The 17,075-nt window shown below is 40.8% G+C and overlaps 1 protein-coding gene across 2 annotated transcripts in view; it reads right to left on the minus strand.

The window, feature by feature from the left end:
• TERT (telomerase reverse transcriptase) overlaps nt 1-16,528 on the minus strand; it is a 28,593-nt gene extending 12,065 nt beyond the window's left edge. For both annotated transcript variants that reach the window (XM_032119542.1, XM_032119535.1), the window contains exons 1-8: nt 16,101-16,528; nt 13,176-15,060; nt 10,010-10,205; nt 5,573-5,762; nt 4,106-4,288; nt 2,640-2,801; nt 2,150-2,245; nt 183-268 (exon numbers count right to left, since the gene is read on the minus strand). In XM_032119542.1, the coding sequence (XP_031975433.1) occupies nt 183-268; nt 2,150-2,245; nt 2,640-2,801; nt 4,106-4,288; nt 5,573-5,762; nt 10,010-10,205; nt 13,176-15,060; nt 16,101-16,328 (3,026 nt within the window). In that variant the 5' untranslated portion in view covers nt 16,329-16,528. The remainder of the gene's footprint in view (nt 1-182; nt 269-2,149; nt 2,246-2,639; nt 2,802-4,105; nt 4,289-5,572; nt 5,763-10,009; nt 10,206-13,175; nt 15,061-16,100) is intronic.
• Between the last annotated feature and the right edge of the window lie 547 nt (nt 16,529-17,075).

Consider the following 17,075-nt stretch of genomic DNA (forward strand, 5'->3'; position numbering starts at 1 on the left):
TGTTTCTAAACTCATCATGCTTTTTTGGAGCTTAAACTGATACGCAAATTTCAAATTAACATGAAATAGAAATCTTTAAAAGACAGCTATCGAAAGTCCATAGAGTCAATTAAAGGTATCCTCTTAACAGAAAACAAACAAACCAAACATGCTATACAAAGAATAACTAGTTTCTTTTTTACCTGTTCCCAATCTCCAGGATGCTGTTATGTATCATTTGAAGGAAAAAATTAAACAGGCTGGAACTTGTCTCATTGAAAGTTAAGCTCTAAAAATGTGACAAAACATTTGAAATGAAATGAAAATGAAATGAAATGAAAAACACACTACAACTTTGAAGACACACAGAAATCTTTAAAAAAGTGGACTGTAGCAGCTCAAACCCCGAAGTAAGTGAAAAGATAAATCCTAAACGAAAAATGTGAACACACATACTAAAAAGCTGCTCACATCCAACAAGTTAATTTTTTGTTGGATGTTGGGTTTTTTTTGTTTTGTGTTAGGAGAAATCAAACATAACATCTAAACACACTTTTTAAAGTGCTGGCATAATATACTGGATTATTACAATGTATAAGACCTCTGCTCTTTTGGCCATTTTCTATCCTGTAGGACAATTTCTGTATGTCACGGTCTGTACAGTTCCCCAAGTTGAGATACACTTACTTGCCCATTCTGCTGCAAAACACACACTTTGCCAGGTATTACCAACACTTCCATGCATGACTGTACACCCAATATTTATGGAACATTTTGTTAAAAACTGTTTGATAAAAAAATCCATTTACAACAATTTAAATAACTTTAACAATGACTTCATTCAAATTAAAATAAAATTACTTATTACTTGCATAGATTAGGCAGCAGACAAATGCACCCAACTTTTGATAGAGCCAACTTTTGATTGCTTGCATTGAAAAGGTAACGTGATGTACCTGTGGTACAGACACCCAGCCTGACACAACACTTTTCTCAAAATACTCTATTCTTTGAAAATAGCAACACACAAATTGTTTTCAAATGTAAAATAGTTTTAAATAGAAGGCTGTTGCTCATGCAATATCTAGCACAGTTTTCTAAATCAGTTCGAAAAAATGTGCAAAATGTACTTTTACATGAGACGTCCAGCTAGTTTCCTTTTTCATTAGACTTTCTTATTTTTGTAGGATACTGGAACTGTACACCAGGCACACCATATATTCTACTCCTATGTCCACAGATACACAAGATCATTTTACTTGTATGTTAGAAATCACCTTTTGTCAACCCTGTCATTTTCCACTGCCAGGTTTAGAAAAGAAAAATTTAAAGAGGAATTATTAGCCTGAAAGAACATACCTGTCTGCTCATTTGATGCTCAGGAGATGCTGTAGGTTGTTATTATGGAACCCCATGATTCCATAATAGAAAAAGACTGAGCATATCAGCTACATCTATGCCTTTGTCATGCTCCTTGCACAGAAGGAAGTCTTGAGAACAAACACTTGAATCACAAGAATTAAAACAGAAGCATGCCTTCTTCTCACAACAAAGCATCAGTCAGTAAATTTAAAATACATGTAATTTTTGTATTTTAATTCAAATTTTAATTCACTGAAAGCAAGAAATCTCTTTAAACAAAAACTTTAAGAGTTGATCTTGTTTGTGTTGCACTTAACTCCCCTAAAGAAGAGTTCATTTTCATCAACCTTGACAGGTAATCCTTAAAATAAGTCAAGATGCCACATCCTTAGCTACTTAGCGTATAATACATTTTGCTCATTCTTACTTCTGTAGGTTTTGGAGATAGCAAGTGCTGAAGCCCTTCTTTAATAGACAGTTAATTTCTCACTTGAGAACTGTTGCGAGAAACAATGAAATTAGAAAAGGGAAAGAAAACACTGGTTAAAACAAGAGTTTGAGACAATAATGAGAATCTGGGACAAGTCTCAGACTTTTTGCCAGATGTCCTGCCTGGTGCACTCCTCCCACTGAACACTGACAGCCTGTTACAAACACCAAAGAGGAGTTGACAGAAGTCTTTCTAGAGAAGGTGCTGGGTAACTAGACAAGAGATAATGCAACCACATAACATGTACAAACCAATAAAAATCCCAATCTTCCTCTAATTCTTTCTTTTTCAGTTGAAAAGAAGCCTCACAAAACTCACCTGTTCAACTACTATTGCATTTTGCAATGAGGCATTCTCCTGAAGCTGGGACACAAACTGCTTCATGTCTGGCATAAAGTCCTTGAAAGTAGAAACCTGTGTAATTGTTTAAATTGTAAAGAAATAAATGATGAAAGCAGTGGAAAATTCAGTAACTGACTTCTTTTATTCAGTGGAGATCAAAGGACTAGCCTTATTCTGTTATTTTAATCCAACAATTCATCTACTGTTAAAATGAAATGTCTCACTCACAAATCTCTATTTCCATGACACATTTATCTCTATTTTTACTAATTGTGAGTAAAAACTTTAAAAGGTGTGGGCGAAAAAGAAACTTTTCTACCTCTGGAAAATATCTAACAGTAGTAAAAAAGGGTTTATTAAGTACTTAACCAATTCAAATTGTGAGTAAAGAAAGCTATAAAGGAAGACTTTTCCTGGGACCAAAGTAAGTTTATAACAGCAAACAGAAGAAATCAGGAAGTCATACATGTCTCCTATAGAGCCTCTTGGCTTTTCCACTTGGGGTAATCATAATCACAGCATAGCGCCGTATGCAGTACACAGTTCTCTTCTCAGGCTTCAGGACCCGCGAAATCACTTCCACAAGTTTCTTGTGAGGAATGGCATCATAAGCCTTGGACACATCAGCCTGAAATAGAAGAAATATCTTCCACTACATATTCAGCAATGTTGTTGTGAACATTGTGGTAGTATAAAAAAAGTATTGCTGTAGTACATAAGCAAGGCTGAAGGATAGATCACATGGGAGTAAAATTATTGCATCACTTAGGCCAAATTTGTGACAAAATAAAAACTCGCCACTTACCTGAAAAATCTTCCCCCACTCATCAAGTATTCCCTTAGAAGGGATATGCAAATCATCAGTTTTAGCACAATTCTTATTATTAACAGAAGATTATACCATATGCAACCCTAAATCTAACACTGAACCCTCAATCATTTAAGTTAATAGCTGATATTTTTATGTTTAAATATTATAAGAAACTTTCCTCACCATATGGCCATGGAAAGGACATCTTAGACTTTTGGAAAGCTGCAAACCTACATATTTTACCTTTCCCAGGCCTCATATTGGAAACCTACCTCTGCTTTTACTTGTCATAGTCAAAACTGAAAAATTCCTGTAGAAGCAACAATCTTAGGGTTATTATACACAAATTATGTCAATGACATTACCCTTTGGCTTGAAAGATAACAAGACAAAATTACGAAAGTTATTTCAGGGCAGGATGACAAGCGACTTATGAGAGATGAGAAAGGAGCCCCCCTATAATACACATAAATCTGTGTAATTTACATATTTCTGTATACATTGCCCCAGTTCAAAGCTATGAACTGAAATCAAACAAAATGTTGTCTGCTAGACAGAACTGACGAAAGTGTGAAGAACAAACTCCTTCAAATAGTGGGTTACAACAAGCACTGATTTTTTCAAAGTGGGAGAAGAAACTTATTGGAAAGACACCAACTAGAAGTCATGTGTTCATTTTCAACAGAAACTAATGACACTGAGATAGAAAAGACCAATTTTTTAAGAGACAGTGAATTTATTCAAATGCACATAGGATGTTTTTTCTGATTTTCATATGGCTCAAAAGCCTACCTGAGCTTGTATCTTTCTCCCACTTTGATACCCAGCTAAATGTAACTGCAAAAAATTCAGCACATGTATAGAAGTGAGAGCTCCTACATGACAAAAAAGTGGACAGAAAAACACCCAAGTAAAGGAAGCTCTACTGCAGCGACACCCATCCACAAAAAGCAATCAACCACCCCCATCAAAAAACTAACCAGAGTCTGTTAGGTATGCACAAAATTTTATTTAGAAAAAGAAATAATTATGCAGTCAGGTCACAGCTAATACAGTTATAAAAGTATCTGCACAAGCTGGTTTTGAAAAGCTAGTTTAAATATCTAATTAAAAATACATACCTTTACACAGTAGAAAGGAGGAATTTCACCACCAGATTCAAGAACCTTTGTAACAAACTGCTTCCATGTCTTGTAGATATCATCTTTCCCAAACACTGAAGAGCCTATAAAACTGGCGTTTATAGTCCGTTCATAATTTAACACACTAAACAGATTTTTCAGTTGAGTGTTGTAATGATTCATCTAAAGAGACCAAAGAAAATCACCTTAAACTATGTTGAAACACATTAAATTCTGTGCAATGTAAAGATAACAAATTTACATGAAGTTTGAGATTAAATTTATGTATCTACTATATTATTTTGTTCAACTGAAGCTTTCAGAAAGCCCGAATATCACTGCAGTAACTACTTCAAAGTGACAAAACAGTCTCAGAGATTTTTATTTTGGTACAGTTACATCCTATGGAAAATGCTTTTGTTCCTATACTTGACTCTTGGAAATCAAGGTGTAATAGTTAGAGTGATAAATAGATAAATGCCAGAAAATAAAACCACCATTGATCTGAAAAAAACTTCTTAAATATCATTCATTCTCTCTGCTGGAGATAATGACAGCAACAAGAATAGCAAACAGAAGGTGTGCTCTGAGACTTTATGCTAACTCCAGCTGCACCATCAGCTGGGCTTCTGGAGGTACTTTATCCAAGTAATTGAGCTAAGATTTAACTCAGCTGTGGGGATAGTCAAGCACATCAGAGCAGCACTGAAGTCGTGCAGGTTGATTAGCTCTGTAAACACCATAATATGGAATATTATGTGCTTTTAGCTGATGCTCTTTTTATCTGGTCTGCGATCACATAGCGTGAACAGAAAGTGCTATGAAGCTGTTGACACCTCACCCACCTGGGGAACATTCAATCTTGTGAATGAGACCCAGCCTTAAGGAAAAGCAATTTATGCAGCCATGCAAGATGGTGAAACTGGGCTGCCACTATGTCTTCCAGTTAACTGCCCTGTTAAATAGATTATTCTGTGCACTGAGTGTTCTGTCTCTGTTCCCATACTGCAGTTACTCTCAGCTTCCTTCCTGTCTCTCTACCATGCTTGCTCCAGCTTCCTTGCCCTTCCTTAGGCACTCTTCTGTAACACACCCAGCTCACCACTGTTCACTGGCTCCACAGACAGTTTCACAGATCAACATGCACCCATCAGTATTCAGGCAAATCCCAACAGGCCAGACTCATCCATACCAAGAAAACGGGATTACCTTACAAGTTGCATCATTCTATTGGGCTCATTTCCTAAAGACAGGTTTGCAAACAGAAGTTTGTGATTCTGGAACTGGAGGCTTGTAGTAATTAAGCATTGGAAAGGGAGAAGCTAAGCTGCAACAGACCCATTCAGCCATTCTGATTAGAATGTTACAGTGCACCATGTTAAAACTAGTTTTGTGTAACAAAAGTCCTTACTCCATTTATTAGTTACCAACATCAAATGCACATAAAACAATGAAGAAAATAAAAACCTTCTTTTCTCTGCTTTCCCTGCTGAGTGCTTGTGGTTCGACAACACCGCTCACTTTTACTATGGGTCTCAACCCATTTGGTTTGGGAATAAACCGGAGCTTTGATGCCACAGGAACAAATTTTTTTTGACGGATAGTTTCAATCTCCTCTGAAGACAGAGGCCGTAGCTGTACTTTGACAAAATGGTTTCTAAAATACAAATACACACTTAGTGTAAGCAACAGGAAAGGCAGAAAACAAAACATTCAATGTCTTTATGATAACTAAAGCCAAACATTTTTCTAAGACAATACAAATACTAACCTCTGCAGAAACTGACATGAAATTCTGAATTTCAGAACAGTATCACAGTATCTTAATGACAAAGTAATACAGTAAGAGACCACACATTTCTGCTCAATGCAAATAAAAACCCCTTTTAACAAATTAAAATTTAAGCACAAATTAGTGGAATACATATGAAAATTTTGACATATGTTTTATGCAAGAAACGGGAAGTTGGATATTGCTCATGGTTTCAGAAGTTTGAAAGACATTAACAAAGTTGAAAAGAACCTTCTGAAAACTATTCTAAGAGAGCTCCTGGGAAGGACTTACAAAGAGTAATGGGCTGTTCTACTCCCAACAATTAGGAGATCTACCACTTACTAGGAGTTACAGCTAACTAAGGTGCTAGGATACACAGACAACATAAGGGCTTTAGGTATCCAGGGCTTTGATGAGCAGCTGTCAGTTGAAATGAACAGCAGAAAATAACGAAGAACGTTAAAGGCGCTTAAGTCACAGGTTCTGAGCTTCCCAAGTTCACCTTAACGGGAAATGTGTTTTCCTCCCAGATCCCCCCTCAGGATTTACAGTTCTATGCAGCTTCATCAAAATCAATACTTTTCCATACAATGAATCAGGAAATGGTGGTGGAGCAAAAGCCCTTGTTTCTACTTAAGATGCAATGTTAAAGTACCCTACCTGCAACATAAAAGACCTGGATCAATCTCCTGCACTGCTTGTATTGTTCAGACGGACAAAATGTGCCCTACAGACTAGTGGTTATGATATTACCCTGGGAAGTAGGTGAGGCAATTTCCAAGTCCTCACAAAAGACGGGACATCAATCTAAATTTGCATGAAGACTTTTTACAACCCACATAATCCAGCAGGCTGGTTTAGCAAAAGGAGGCTACACTATTACAAAAGGCAGTGGGTGAATGGTGGAAACCTGGTAAAGATGCTCTAAGAGACACCTGAGAAGCCAAGAATGCAGGTAAGAGAGGCACACAAACACTTCTCTTTTGTATGCCTATACAACTCAAATACAAGCTCATGATCCAGCTGCTTGGGACTCCGGGTCTGAGGGATACAGTGCATGATACCTAGAAGGGATAGTAGCATGCAGGGCCAGGGAGTTGAGGTAATGAAAAAGTTTTGAGCATTTATATTCAAAATTTGAAATTAAATTCCTGGTACAGATGCTGCCCAAAGGAAAGCAGAAATGACTGCTTTTCCACAGTGAGGGATAACTATTATTTATAGAATTAATTCCTTGCTGAACACATAAAACATCATCTACTATACTATTAGGCAAATAACCAAGACAAAAACAAGTAACTCCAGTTCAACAGAAACAATTTAAGGATCAAATCTCCATCTCTTTACAGCTCACATTCAAGACTGGAGGGGAAAAAAACCCCAATGAACCTCTATCCTTATTTTAAAAAATATTATTTCCTTTGAAAGTGAAGTCAAAGGCCCGTTACTGGCAGATCTTCACTCCTACCTCTGGCCAGCTGTGGAACTGGATGCCATTGTGCCTACAGCAACATTCATTGCTTATGTCGTGGCATTTATGGCAGTGCTAATGATTTTGAATATGTGCTAATCTAGCAGCCACTGAACCATGCTGCCCTCACTGGCACCCACAGTGCTGTTAAGCACTGCAACTTGAAGGAACTTGACTAGATGGTCCTGCTGTCTTTTGACATCTCACCTCCATCTGATGGGAGAGATTCAGAATTTCTGCAGCATTTTTAATCTTCAGCAGCCACTGTGTGTGGCAAGGGCATGAGCCTTAAGAAAATAGGTGCTGTCACCACAACATTGGGTTCATTATTTTTGAAACACAACTTTAAATTCTGCAGGCTATGTAACTTGAAGTAACTGTAGCATAAAATATTTTTCTTAGTAATCCTGCTTTTAATTTGGGGAATGAAGTTTGATATAGCTTCAAAAATGAATACAAAGTTGTCTGTGTACAATGACAGCACACTCTGACCTCCACCAATACAGCAAGGCTAATATACAGAACCAAGGCCCCTCACAGAACCGTGCTCCATATCCTTGAGTGGGATTCTGCCCAGGATGATCTACTCATAAGGACAGTCCTTCAAGATGAGGATTTACTCCCAAATGACAGTGCAGTCAATGCAAAGGCAAGCTCACAAGTAAGGTCCAGGTCCACTAAATCCAGCCTGTTCCATCCATTCTCTTCCTCCAAAGGAGGATGCAGAAGAACTCAACAGGAATCAGTGGCTACCAATGCCTTCCCGTGAACCAGCTCAGAGCAACTGCCTTGAGCAGCTCCAGCTGAGGAGAACCTGAACCACAAAACAGCCATGAGGGCAACAACAGAGGTCCGCAGATACTCTTCCTCCAGCGAAGATGGAAGCAGCTCAATAGCCTTTGGCACTGATTCACCAGCAGTGCATGGAAACACCAGCTGGTTAAGAGCAGTGTCTGAACAGGCTCAAAATGGCCAAGGCAGCCCTAAACACCTGTACCCCCGTAACTGTAAACCCCAATTTCTCTCCTCCCATGTGAAGTTGGCAGCTGGCCATCTGCATGAATGCAGGAAGCTGGACTCGTGGCTTCACGAGTACACATCACACTTGAAAAAGCAGTGCTGAAAGCCCTGTCAGTGAAGCTTAACTGCAGCTGCTGGGATCAGACTAGAAGTTCTTACAAACTAGGACTCCCGCAGCCAAGAGCAAACATCCTGTTCTTAGAACACGCCTTTGACAAGCATGCAGCAGCACTTCTTTGGGATGTTTCTCCAGCTTCCAATACCCTGCATCTTAGGGACCTTCCAAGCCAAAGATGAGAAGGGGCTTCCTGCCAGGTGAGGAAATCAGAAGAAATGATACTCTAGATTAGGGTCTCTTGAGTTCAAAGCACCTTGTCCTTACACATTGGGCTTTTCTGGGAAACTGGGAAAAGGGACAAAAGAGCTAAATCCCAAGTTGTTTTCCTTTAATCACAAACCCCACTAAAAATCTATTATTTACTACTTCTATTATTATTTTTATTATAGCTCTAGTATGTAAATGTCAGTACTTGATCATATTTTGTGCCAAAAAATAGTCTTTAAGTACATTAAAACTCCATAAAACACTAATTGCAACACTACAGCTGTTCGTTTGAAGACAAGACAAACAGAATGTGTGGGACTGAAAATTACATTCTACCACTACTATTTAAAGTGCATATTCTGTGCTACAACTGCAAACAACATCAAGACTCCGTTAAGTGCAAACACAAATGCAAAGAATGGCATTGGAGAAATCAATGCTGAAATCAGGGAGTGACGGGGCAGGAGGGGAAAAAAATCACACGTAACATTGTGGACCAAGAGATCACTGCAAAAGCAAAAGGTTTACCATATAAAATAGCCACTAAAACACAAGACAAAGTATGCTAATTTTTCGCAGTTCCAAAGCTCTCTCAGACACCAGCAATTTATAATGAAAATCTGAAAGATGTGAACTACGGAGATGGGTGCACAACACTGTTCATTAAAATTGCCTTTCCTATTTTAACACTTAATTGTTTAAAATTTAATCTTAAATAATGCCCCAACTTAAATACATGCATGCATTTTTAGGACCAAAAAAACCAGCATGGAATTCCAGCTGTACTACAAAAGGAGCTGCAGCTTCTAAATCCCTTAACCTTGAAAAAAAAAAAACCCTAAAGTCACCAGGCTACTGTCTGATTTTTATGAACAGAGTATTACAGAATTTCAGCAGAGCCTTGGTTTTGGTTTTGCTGTTTCTAAATTAAAGTAGCTGAAGCAAATTGAGTATTTTTAAAATGAACCTTCACAAGGTTACCTTGGGATTCTACCACTATGCTTTACTCATTGTTAAAAGGTGTAAAATACAGACTTATCAAAACAAAATCCTCTTCATAACGGATTTTGTTATTGCAAAGATGTCTCTTCTAATAAAGAAGTCTAAATTTGAATCAGTTTTCTCACACAAAATATTTCTGAAACTACAAACTGTGTATGCTACGGTCACAGGCTGAATTTTCCTTTGGGAAATGAGGCAAACAAAAGGAGGATAAATGGGCAATAAATCAAAGCAGAAATGTAACTTTACACTACAAAACACATGATTTCTACATATCTATCCATTAATACTTAATTAGTTTTCTAGTATTACCTAATTCCAATGTTCTGTAACTTGCCCCAAATAAGCTTTCGGTAGTAGAAGAGCATGTTTTTCTGGAACATGGTCTCGGTGATATAGAAAAATGATCTGAGTAACTCAACAACATAGGTATCCATCAGCCAGTATAGGAATTTGGCCAAAAGTTCTTCACGGAAACAATGTTCATCGGCAGGAACAAAGTGACCACCTTCAATAAACAATTCAAAGGTAGTTATAGTAACTATCAACCCTTAGTATGAGTAAAGAAACAGAACACACAAACAAGAAACGTGCACAACATTCTTGCCTTAGCTTGAGGTCATGAGAAAGAAAAACGGTAAGTACAAGCAATTACACAGATTTGCCACTCCAAATTTTCAGGACATTAAATAATGCAACTGACCCAAGCTTAAAGCACAAATACAGGAACTAACCTGCAGTAACAAATTGACATAGAGGATACAAATACACACCATAGTAGACCAAAGACTTACTTTCTTCCCCCAGCATTGATTGTGCAAGATCTTTAATGCACCACGGCAAGATTGTTGTGAAAGGAGAGGTAAAATAAAAAGGAACAAGTCTACTACAATATAAAGCTTAAAAAAAAAAAAAAGAAGCAAAAGACTGAAAATACTTAGGTATACTGTAAAAATTAACAAAATTAAACTGGGATGATTTGGGGAAAAGAATGATATTCAGATTTCCCAATTACATGAAAATTAATTGGTTTCAGGGTTAGGCTTTATTTCAGACATCCTATATAAAACCTATTGCTGCAGCCAAAGGAAAAAAAAAAGGAAAAAATTCAAATCACCTGAAGTCCATCAGTACTTCCAATATTTAGATGGGACAACAATTATGAACCCAGAGCATTCCTAACTACTGTCAATTTTATGATCACATAAATCTGTAATTACGTCTAAATACGGATGAGCAGGGAATAAGACTCTGGGCTACAATAACAGTTTTTTGGCCAACTTCCAATAATAATTATTCTAATTACATTTAAAGAGTAGATTTTAGCCAAAATGAAACAGGATTCTTAAAGAAACTATACAGAAATACTAGTCTAGCTGCTTAGCACAAATTATGATTATGGCATGAATGTGTTAAAAACAGCTTAACTTTGATGCAACAGAACTGACACTAAAATTTATAAAATGGAAGTAAGTTTTCAGTTTCCTACTCTCTTTAGTTTTTGCATGCTCCAGGGCAGAGACATTTTCATGTATTTACAGCACTTAAAAAAAGACTACTACTACTTTAACAGAAGCCAGGTAACATCAGTGAAAAAAACCCACTGTTGGAAAACTCTCTAACTGAAGAGCTGCAATATGCAGTTGTAATACACAAATTAAATCAGGATGCTGATAGGTAGCTGCTCTGGAAACAGATTATTTCTTTCCTGAGTTCTTGACAACAGACGTAAACAATTACTACAATTTAGGAAATTGTTGAGAAACCACTAGTACTTTTGGAGGAAAAAACAACCATACCTACAGTGCAGCAAAGCAATTAAATGCATGTTTAAACATCAAGCACATGGGAATACTCTCATGAAAATTAAAATAAGCCTATATGTTGCTTTTCCTGGAATATGGCCAAAGAAGGAGGCATTACATTTTTAAAGATAAGATGTTCCAAATGATTATGAATCAAACACACACTTTACAATAAAGCCTTTTAAAATATTTAACTCCTCAGAATCTTGAAAAGTGTAGTTTTGAACCACAGATTCTGAATAAAGAAATAATATATCTCCTAGAATTAAGAGTTTCTTATGAAAGTGTAACCTCCCCTATTTTTGACATCAGTTCTCAAACATCTGACTTTCTATTTTCCTCCTAAACTAGAAAGAACCTGTAATAGTTTCAGAACTTATTGCACCTTTTAACAAAAGAATACCATTTTCAGCTCACATTACTGTAGGATCCACATACAGTATCAGGTAAGAATAAACACTGCAAGCATACCAGTCAAGGAAGTGCAACCCACATTGTATAAATGGAGAATAGAAGCACAAAAAATGAAAATATGCATTAGATCCTACAGCAACCAACCACAGGACTACAGCTTCAGCCTAGATTTAAATCCTAGGATAGTGTCTGAAGAACAAACTCGAGGAAAGGAAGATTCACCTGTCATTGTAAAAGAGGACTAAACAGAAATGGATTCACACAGAATTTGGAACAATCAGATGTTGCCCTCCTGAGAGCTTTTTAGCCAGGGACTGCACAGCCTGGGGACTTCTGCACCACCAACTACCCAGGCTGCAGCAGTGCTCAGTAAGGGTCTCTTGATCCTAGAGAAGGGCTCTAGAAAGGTGATGGATGATGACAGCTCTTTTTACAAGGACACGTAATGATGGGACAAGGGGGAAAGGTTATAAACTGAAAGAGAGTACGTTTAGATCAGATGTTAGGAAGAAATTCTTTACTGTGAGGGTAGTAAAGCACTGGAACAGGTTGCCCAGAGAGGTTGTTCATGTCCCAGCCCTGGAAGTGCTCAAGGACAGGCTGAACGGGGTTCTGAGCAACCTGGTTTAGTGGAAGGGGTTCCTGCCCACGGCAGGGAGGTTGGAACTAGATATTTAAGGTCCCTTCCAATCCAAACCATTCTGGGATTCTATGGTAGGCAATCCCTGTATTGAATGGGTCCCATACTCACATCTTTCTCACAGGGGTGATGTGAGGGAGTAAAAAAACCTGGGTTTTTTCACTCCCATAGCAGAGGAACACATGCCACTGCAAGTGTCTTGATTTGCTTTTAGTTCTTTCTGAACTCTTACAGTAACTAACAGGCAGACAGCCTTTATTCCTTACGTGCTTAGATCAGACTTCGAGGGATTTTCAGAGTCACTGCAATTTGGATAACAGGAGTGGATGGGAAAGAGTTTTGTTTTTTGTTCAGCCCAGGTTCTGAATTCATATTTATGAAAACATCATTCTGTTAAACACAAAAAGCATGAATGCAAACAAGTTTTGGAAGGAAGACAAACTTAAGCGTCCTTCCACCATCAGTTACAAACACTACTAGGTTTGCTCCCTCAGCTATGGTTATTACCAATGAACTCAGCAATTCGGACTCCAGGTTCAATATCCTCCCCTTCCCACCTTAAACATGAACACCAAACACCTGACAGCCCCACCACTTAGGTCTTTAATATAAGAAGTACCTTTGCCTAGACGAAGCCACATGCAGTCATTCACTCTCATCCTCCACATCAACTCCTGCAATGAAAGCTTAGCAAACTTCCCCCTGGAAATGAACACTTTGACATTTTTTAGGAACCGGCACTTGTTATGGTTTGAACCCCAAAGCTCAGCAGGGATGACCTTGTCCAGGCATTCCCTCACAAACATGTACACCTGCCAGTGGCTGCTGTGCTGCTTGAGGAGCTCCCTGAGGGCTGAATCACGTGCCTCTCCTAGGTTTTGCTCCTCACTCTGTGACTCCCCATGCACAGGTTCTGCAAGGGAAGCACCTAAGTCGTCTGGCACATCAGTGTGACGAGGTTCACATGTGCTGCTTGTCACACACTTAGCAGGCTCTTTCCCAAACTGTTCTGCTTGCTTCCGAACCTCTGCTTCCCCAGGCAAGGCTGCCTGACAAGACAGCTTGATATTTCTCATAGTGATTTCAGATATCCGAACAGGGCAATTTTTTCTCAAGAGAGCAAAGTAAGCACACTTTCCATGATTGTTTAACAGTTCCTGAAATGTATCCCTCATTTGCCAGTAACGTTTGGGCAACAACTTCTTTCTCCGCTTGCGTTTTGGCAGATTTTGGTTATGGCTTAAGAATATAGCTTCTACAAGGTGTCTTCCACCTGCCTGAGAGCTCTGCAAGCGATTCAATAAAAATGATTTAGGAAAACATTCTCGGAAACTCCTGCGAGAGTACAGAAGAGACTTCCTCTCAACATATACTGCAGAACTCAGGAATCTATTTGGTAACTTCTTTGACAAATGAGGTTGGGGACTTTCCTGCCTTCTGCATTTTGAAGAAATACCCTCCATGGGTTTGGTTTGTCCTGAAGCCAACTGAGATTCATACGTATGCACCTCTACTCCTTTCCTACGGGATTCTGCTTGCATTTCAGTGTTGGACTCTAAAGGTTTGTTACTCTGAACTCCCCGCAGAAGAGAGCTTTTACCCCACACAAACTTCTTCCTGCCACGAGATGTGCAAACTAAAGAAGGACCAGACACAGCATTGTTACCTCTTTGAGAAATATGGGGGGTTTTAATGAGACTTTCAGAATGTGGTGCTACATACTCAGTTTCACATCTCTCGGAACTACTTTGGTTTACATCAGGAATAAGACTACAAGCCCTTTCCTCTCTCACTTTCTCCCCTCTTTTTGCCTTCTTGGCTGGAATTTCAGGTTGTTCTCCATGAATCTTCCTTTTTAGGGATGGAGCTGTAGCTGAAACACATGAACTGGAGCCACTCTGTTTTTCCCCATGTTCAGTAACCACTCTGATCTGTTTGCTTGCTTTAGAAACAACTTGTGCAGAACACTGGTCACTGGGCACTAAGCTTCGTATCTTGTTATTTCTTTCATTTCTCATTCTGGAGACGTTATCTTCACATCTCTGTCTGCATTTCCACCCATATGACTTTAAAAGATAATTTCTATGAAACATAAGCCTTTTTTGCACGTATTTAAGCAAGCTAGTACGTTTATGCTTTGAGAGCCTTTGTCTAACAAATACCAGGGATGAGTCTACATTACATGATATAAGTTCATAAACTGGTTGCCCACAAACTTGGTAACAATTACTAGGGGGAACCAGCATAAAGACTGCACAGTGTTCCAATAAATACATCATCACATCATCCCCTATCCTGCTCAACAGTGTCTCCCAGAAGCCGCTGATGCGAAGAGTTTCTGTGGCAGTATTGGGTAGGTAGCTGTATAACTTTGAAAATGGCACGACTGGGAACTGCGAACTGTTTTCATCCGGTAAGGAGTATCCATATGCGAGGACATTCTTCTTTTTTTTTTCACACAGTCTCTGAACGACTCTTGTGGTGACTTCGCTCTGACTAGATAACTGAGGAAACAAAGAAAAAAGAAAATCAGCTTTCTTTACTTCTCCATAAACCACAATATACCCTCTAAATAAAAACTTATGCAAAGATACACAGCCCTACACACCAACTTTCAAACCAGTATTAATGATTCACAAGCATTGCACCCAAAAATTAAGATTTTCCAAGCGTACTGCAAGATGTTCACATGTAGCAACGCAAGCCAACGACTTCAAGGAAGTCTTTTTAATATCTGCCCTTTTGATCCCGGTTTTTACGCCCATGGAACGCCCTACACTACTCCCCTTGAGTCCCTCAGCAGCTCAGACTCCACTGCCTCCAGGTCACCCTGCCCGTGGATCCGCGTTCGCAGATCCCCGTTTGCAGGCACGCATCCGTACATACCTGCTCGCGCAGGCTCGAACCGCCAGGGAACTAAGCTAATTTTCTTGAGGCCTCTATTTCCTTTTATGTAAAGGAAAGTTCAACTAAACGACTCGGTACACAATTCCAAAACCCACTCAACAAGTTCGCAACATCTGCTTCCTACCACAGCACAGTTTTGCTCATGCGGCGCTAAGAAAAAAGCGGTCCTCCCTCTCTGAGACGTTTTTTCTCGGCTCGATCACTGACCTGCGGCCCGTTCTACTCACCTCTTCCCTAATCTCTCACGAGTGGGGCACTTTCCATTCCCAGCTGCTCGCCGGCCACATTCGGCTTGTTCATCCCTACCCACATGGGCACGCAGGGAGTCAGGGAGCCCCATGCACACAGACCTGCAGCGTTATCCGCCCACCGGCACCTGGGCTTTGCTCTCCCACCCCCGAGAGGAGGCAGGGGGCCGATCCCCCACCGCTCCCCGCTGGCTCCGGGGCCAGGAATGAGCCGCGGATGGCTGTGGGAGCCCGGGAGGCCCGGCCGGCAGCAGCCACGAGGGGCCAAGGGCCGCCGCGCCGCCCCCGCGCACGCACGGAGCGCGGGAAGCGCGGTCCCCGGGAAGCCCCGGCAGGGCTCTCGCTGCTCGGCGAGGGCGGCAGCCCCTCGCCCCCGGGCCCCTTCCTACCTGCTGGAAGGTGAAGGGCCGCGGGATGGCGCGGGCGCCGCGGGGGACGCACACGAGGCACTGCCCCACGAAGGTGCAGTAGCCGGGGGCGTCGTCGGCCCGCAGCACCTCGGCGTCCCCGGCGCCGCTGTCCCCCAGCCGCCGGACGAAGGTCTCCAGCGGCACGGCCTCGGCGTAGCAGCGGCGCAGCGCGGACAGCACGGCCGCGAAGGGCTCCCTGCCCGCCATGTTGCGGCCAAGGAGGGCGCGGGGCCACCTGAGGCAGCCGCGGCGCCCCTCCGACCGCGCCGCTGCCCCACCGACAGCGGGGAGCAGCTGCTTAGCGATGAATGAATAAGTAAATAAAAGTATTAACTGGAGAGGCGGGAGAAGAAAACCAGCCAAAACATCCTTTTAAAGCTGCGGTGCGGCTACTCCGCGCCGGTGCCCCCAGCGTGGCCGCGGAGAGGCGGCGGGCGGGGCCGGGCGGGGCGGGGCGGGGCCGGGCGGAGGCCGCTGTCCAGCTCCGCCGTCGGGGACCGAGCGGGAAGATTCCCCTGCGGGGAACGCTTTTTTTTTATCGGGATGAGCACTCCACTGGGACTCTGTCTGAAATAAGAGCAACTGTAGGAGAGGTTGTGGTGGAGATGAACAGACTAAACCCTAAAAATACTGAAGTGGCTCATCCTGGTTTTTTTTTTTATCAAACTCATGAATGGAGAAGCCAAATAGCTTGCGGGAGCATGTAACCTCCTACTCCAAGTTTGCCTTGGTATCTGAAGACTTCATGATAGAAAATTTGATGCCAGACTGTGAAAGGGATTGCTATGGAGTTCTGGGGAAGTGCAGGTCTCTAAGCCTGATGTTTGTTCCAGGCGAATTAGTAGAAATCATAGAATTACAGCATGGTTTGGGTTGGAAGGGACCTCAAAGGTCATCTAGTTCCAACCCCCTTGCCATGGGCAAGGACAGTATCTGTGAAATATCTGTGCCATA

This window comes from Corvus moneduloides, chromosome 1 (genome assembly GCF_009650955.1).
Source record: "Corvus moneduloides isolate bCorMon1 chromosome 1, bCorMon1.pri, whole genome shotgun sequence".
NCBI classification, from domain to species: domain Eukaryota; kingdom Metazoa; phylum Chordata; class Aves; order Passeriformes; family Corvidae; genus Corvus; species Corvus moneduloides.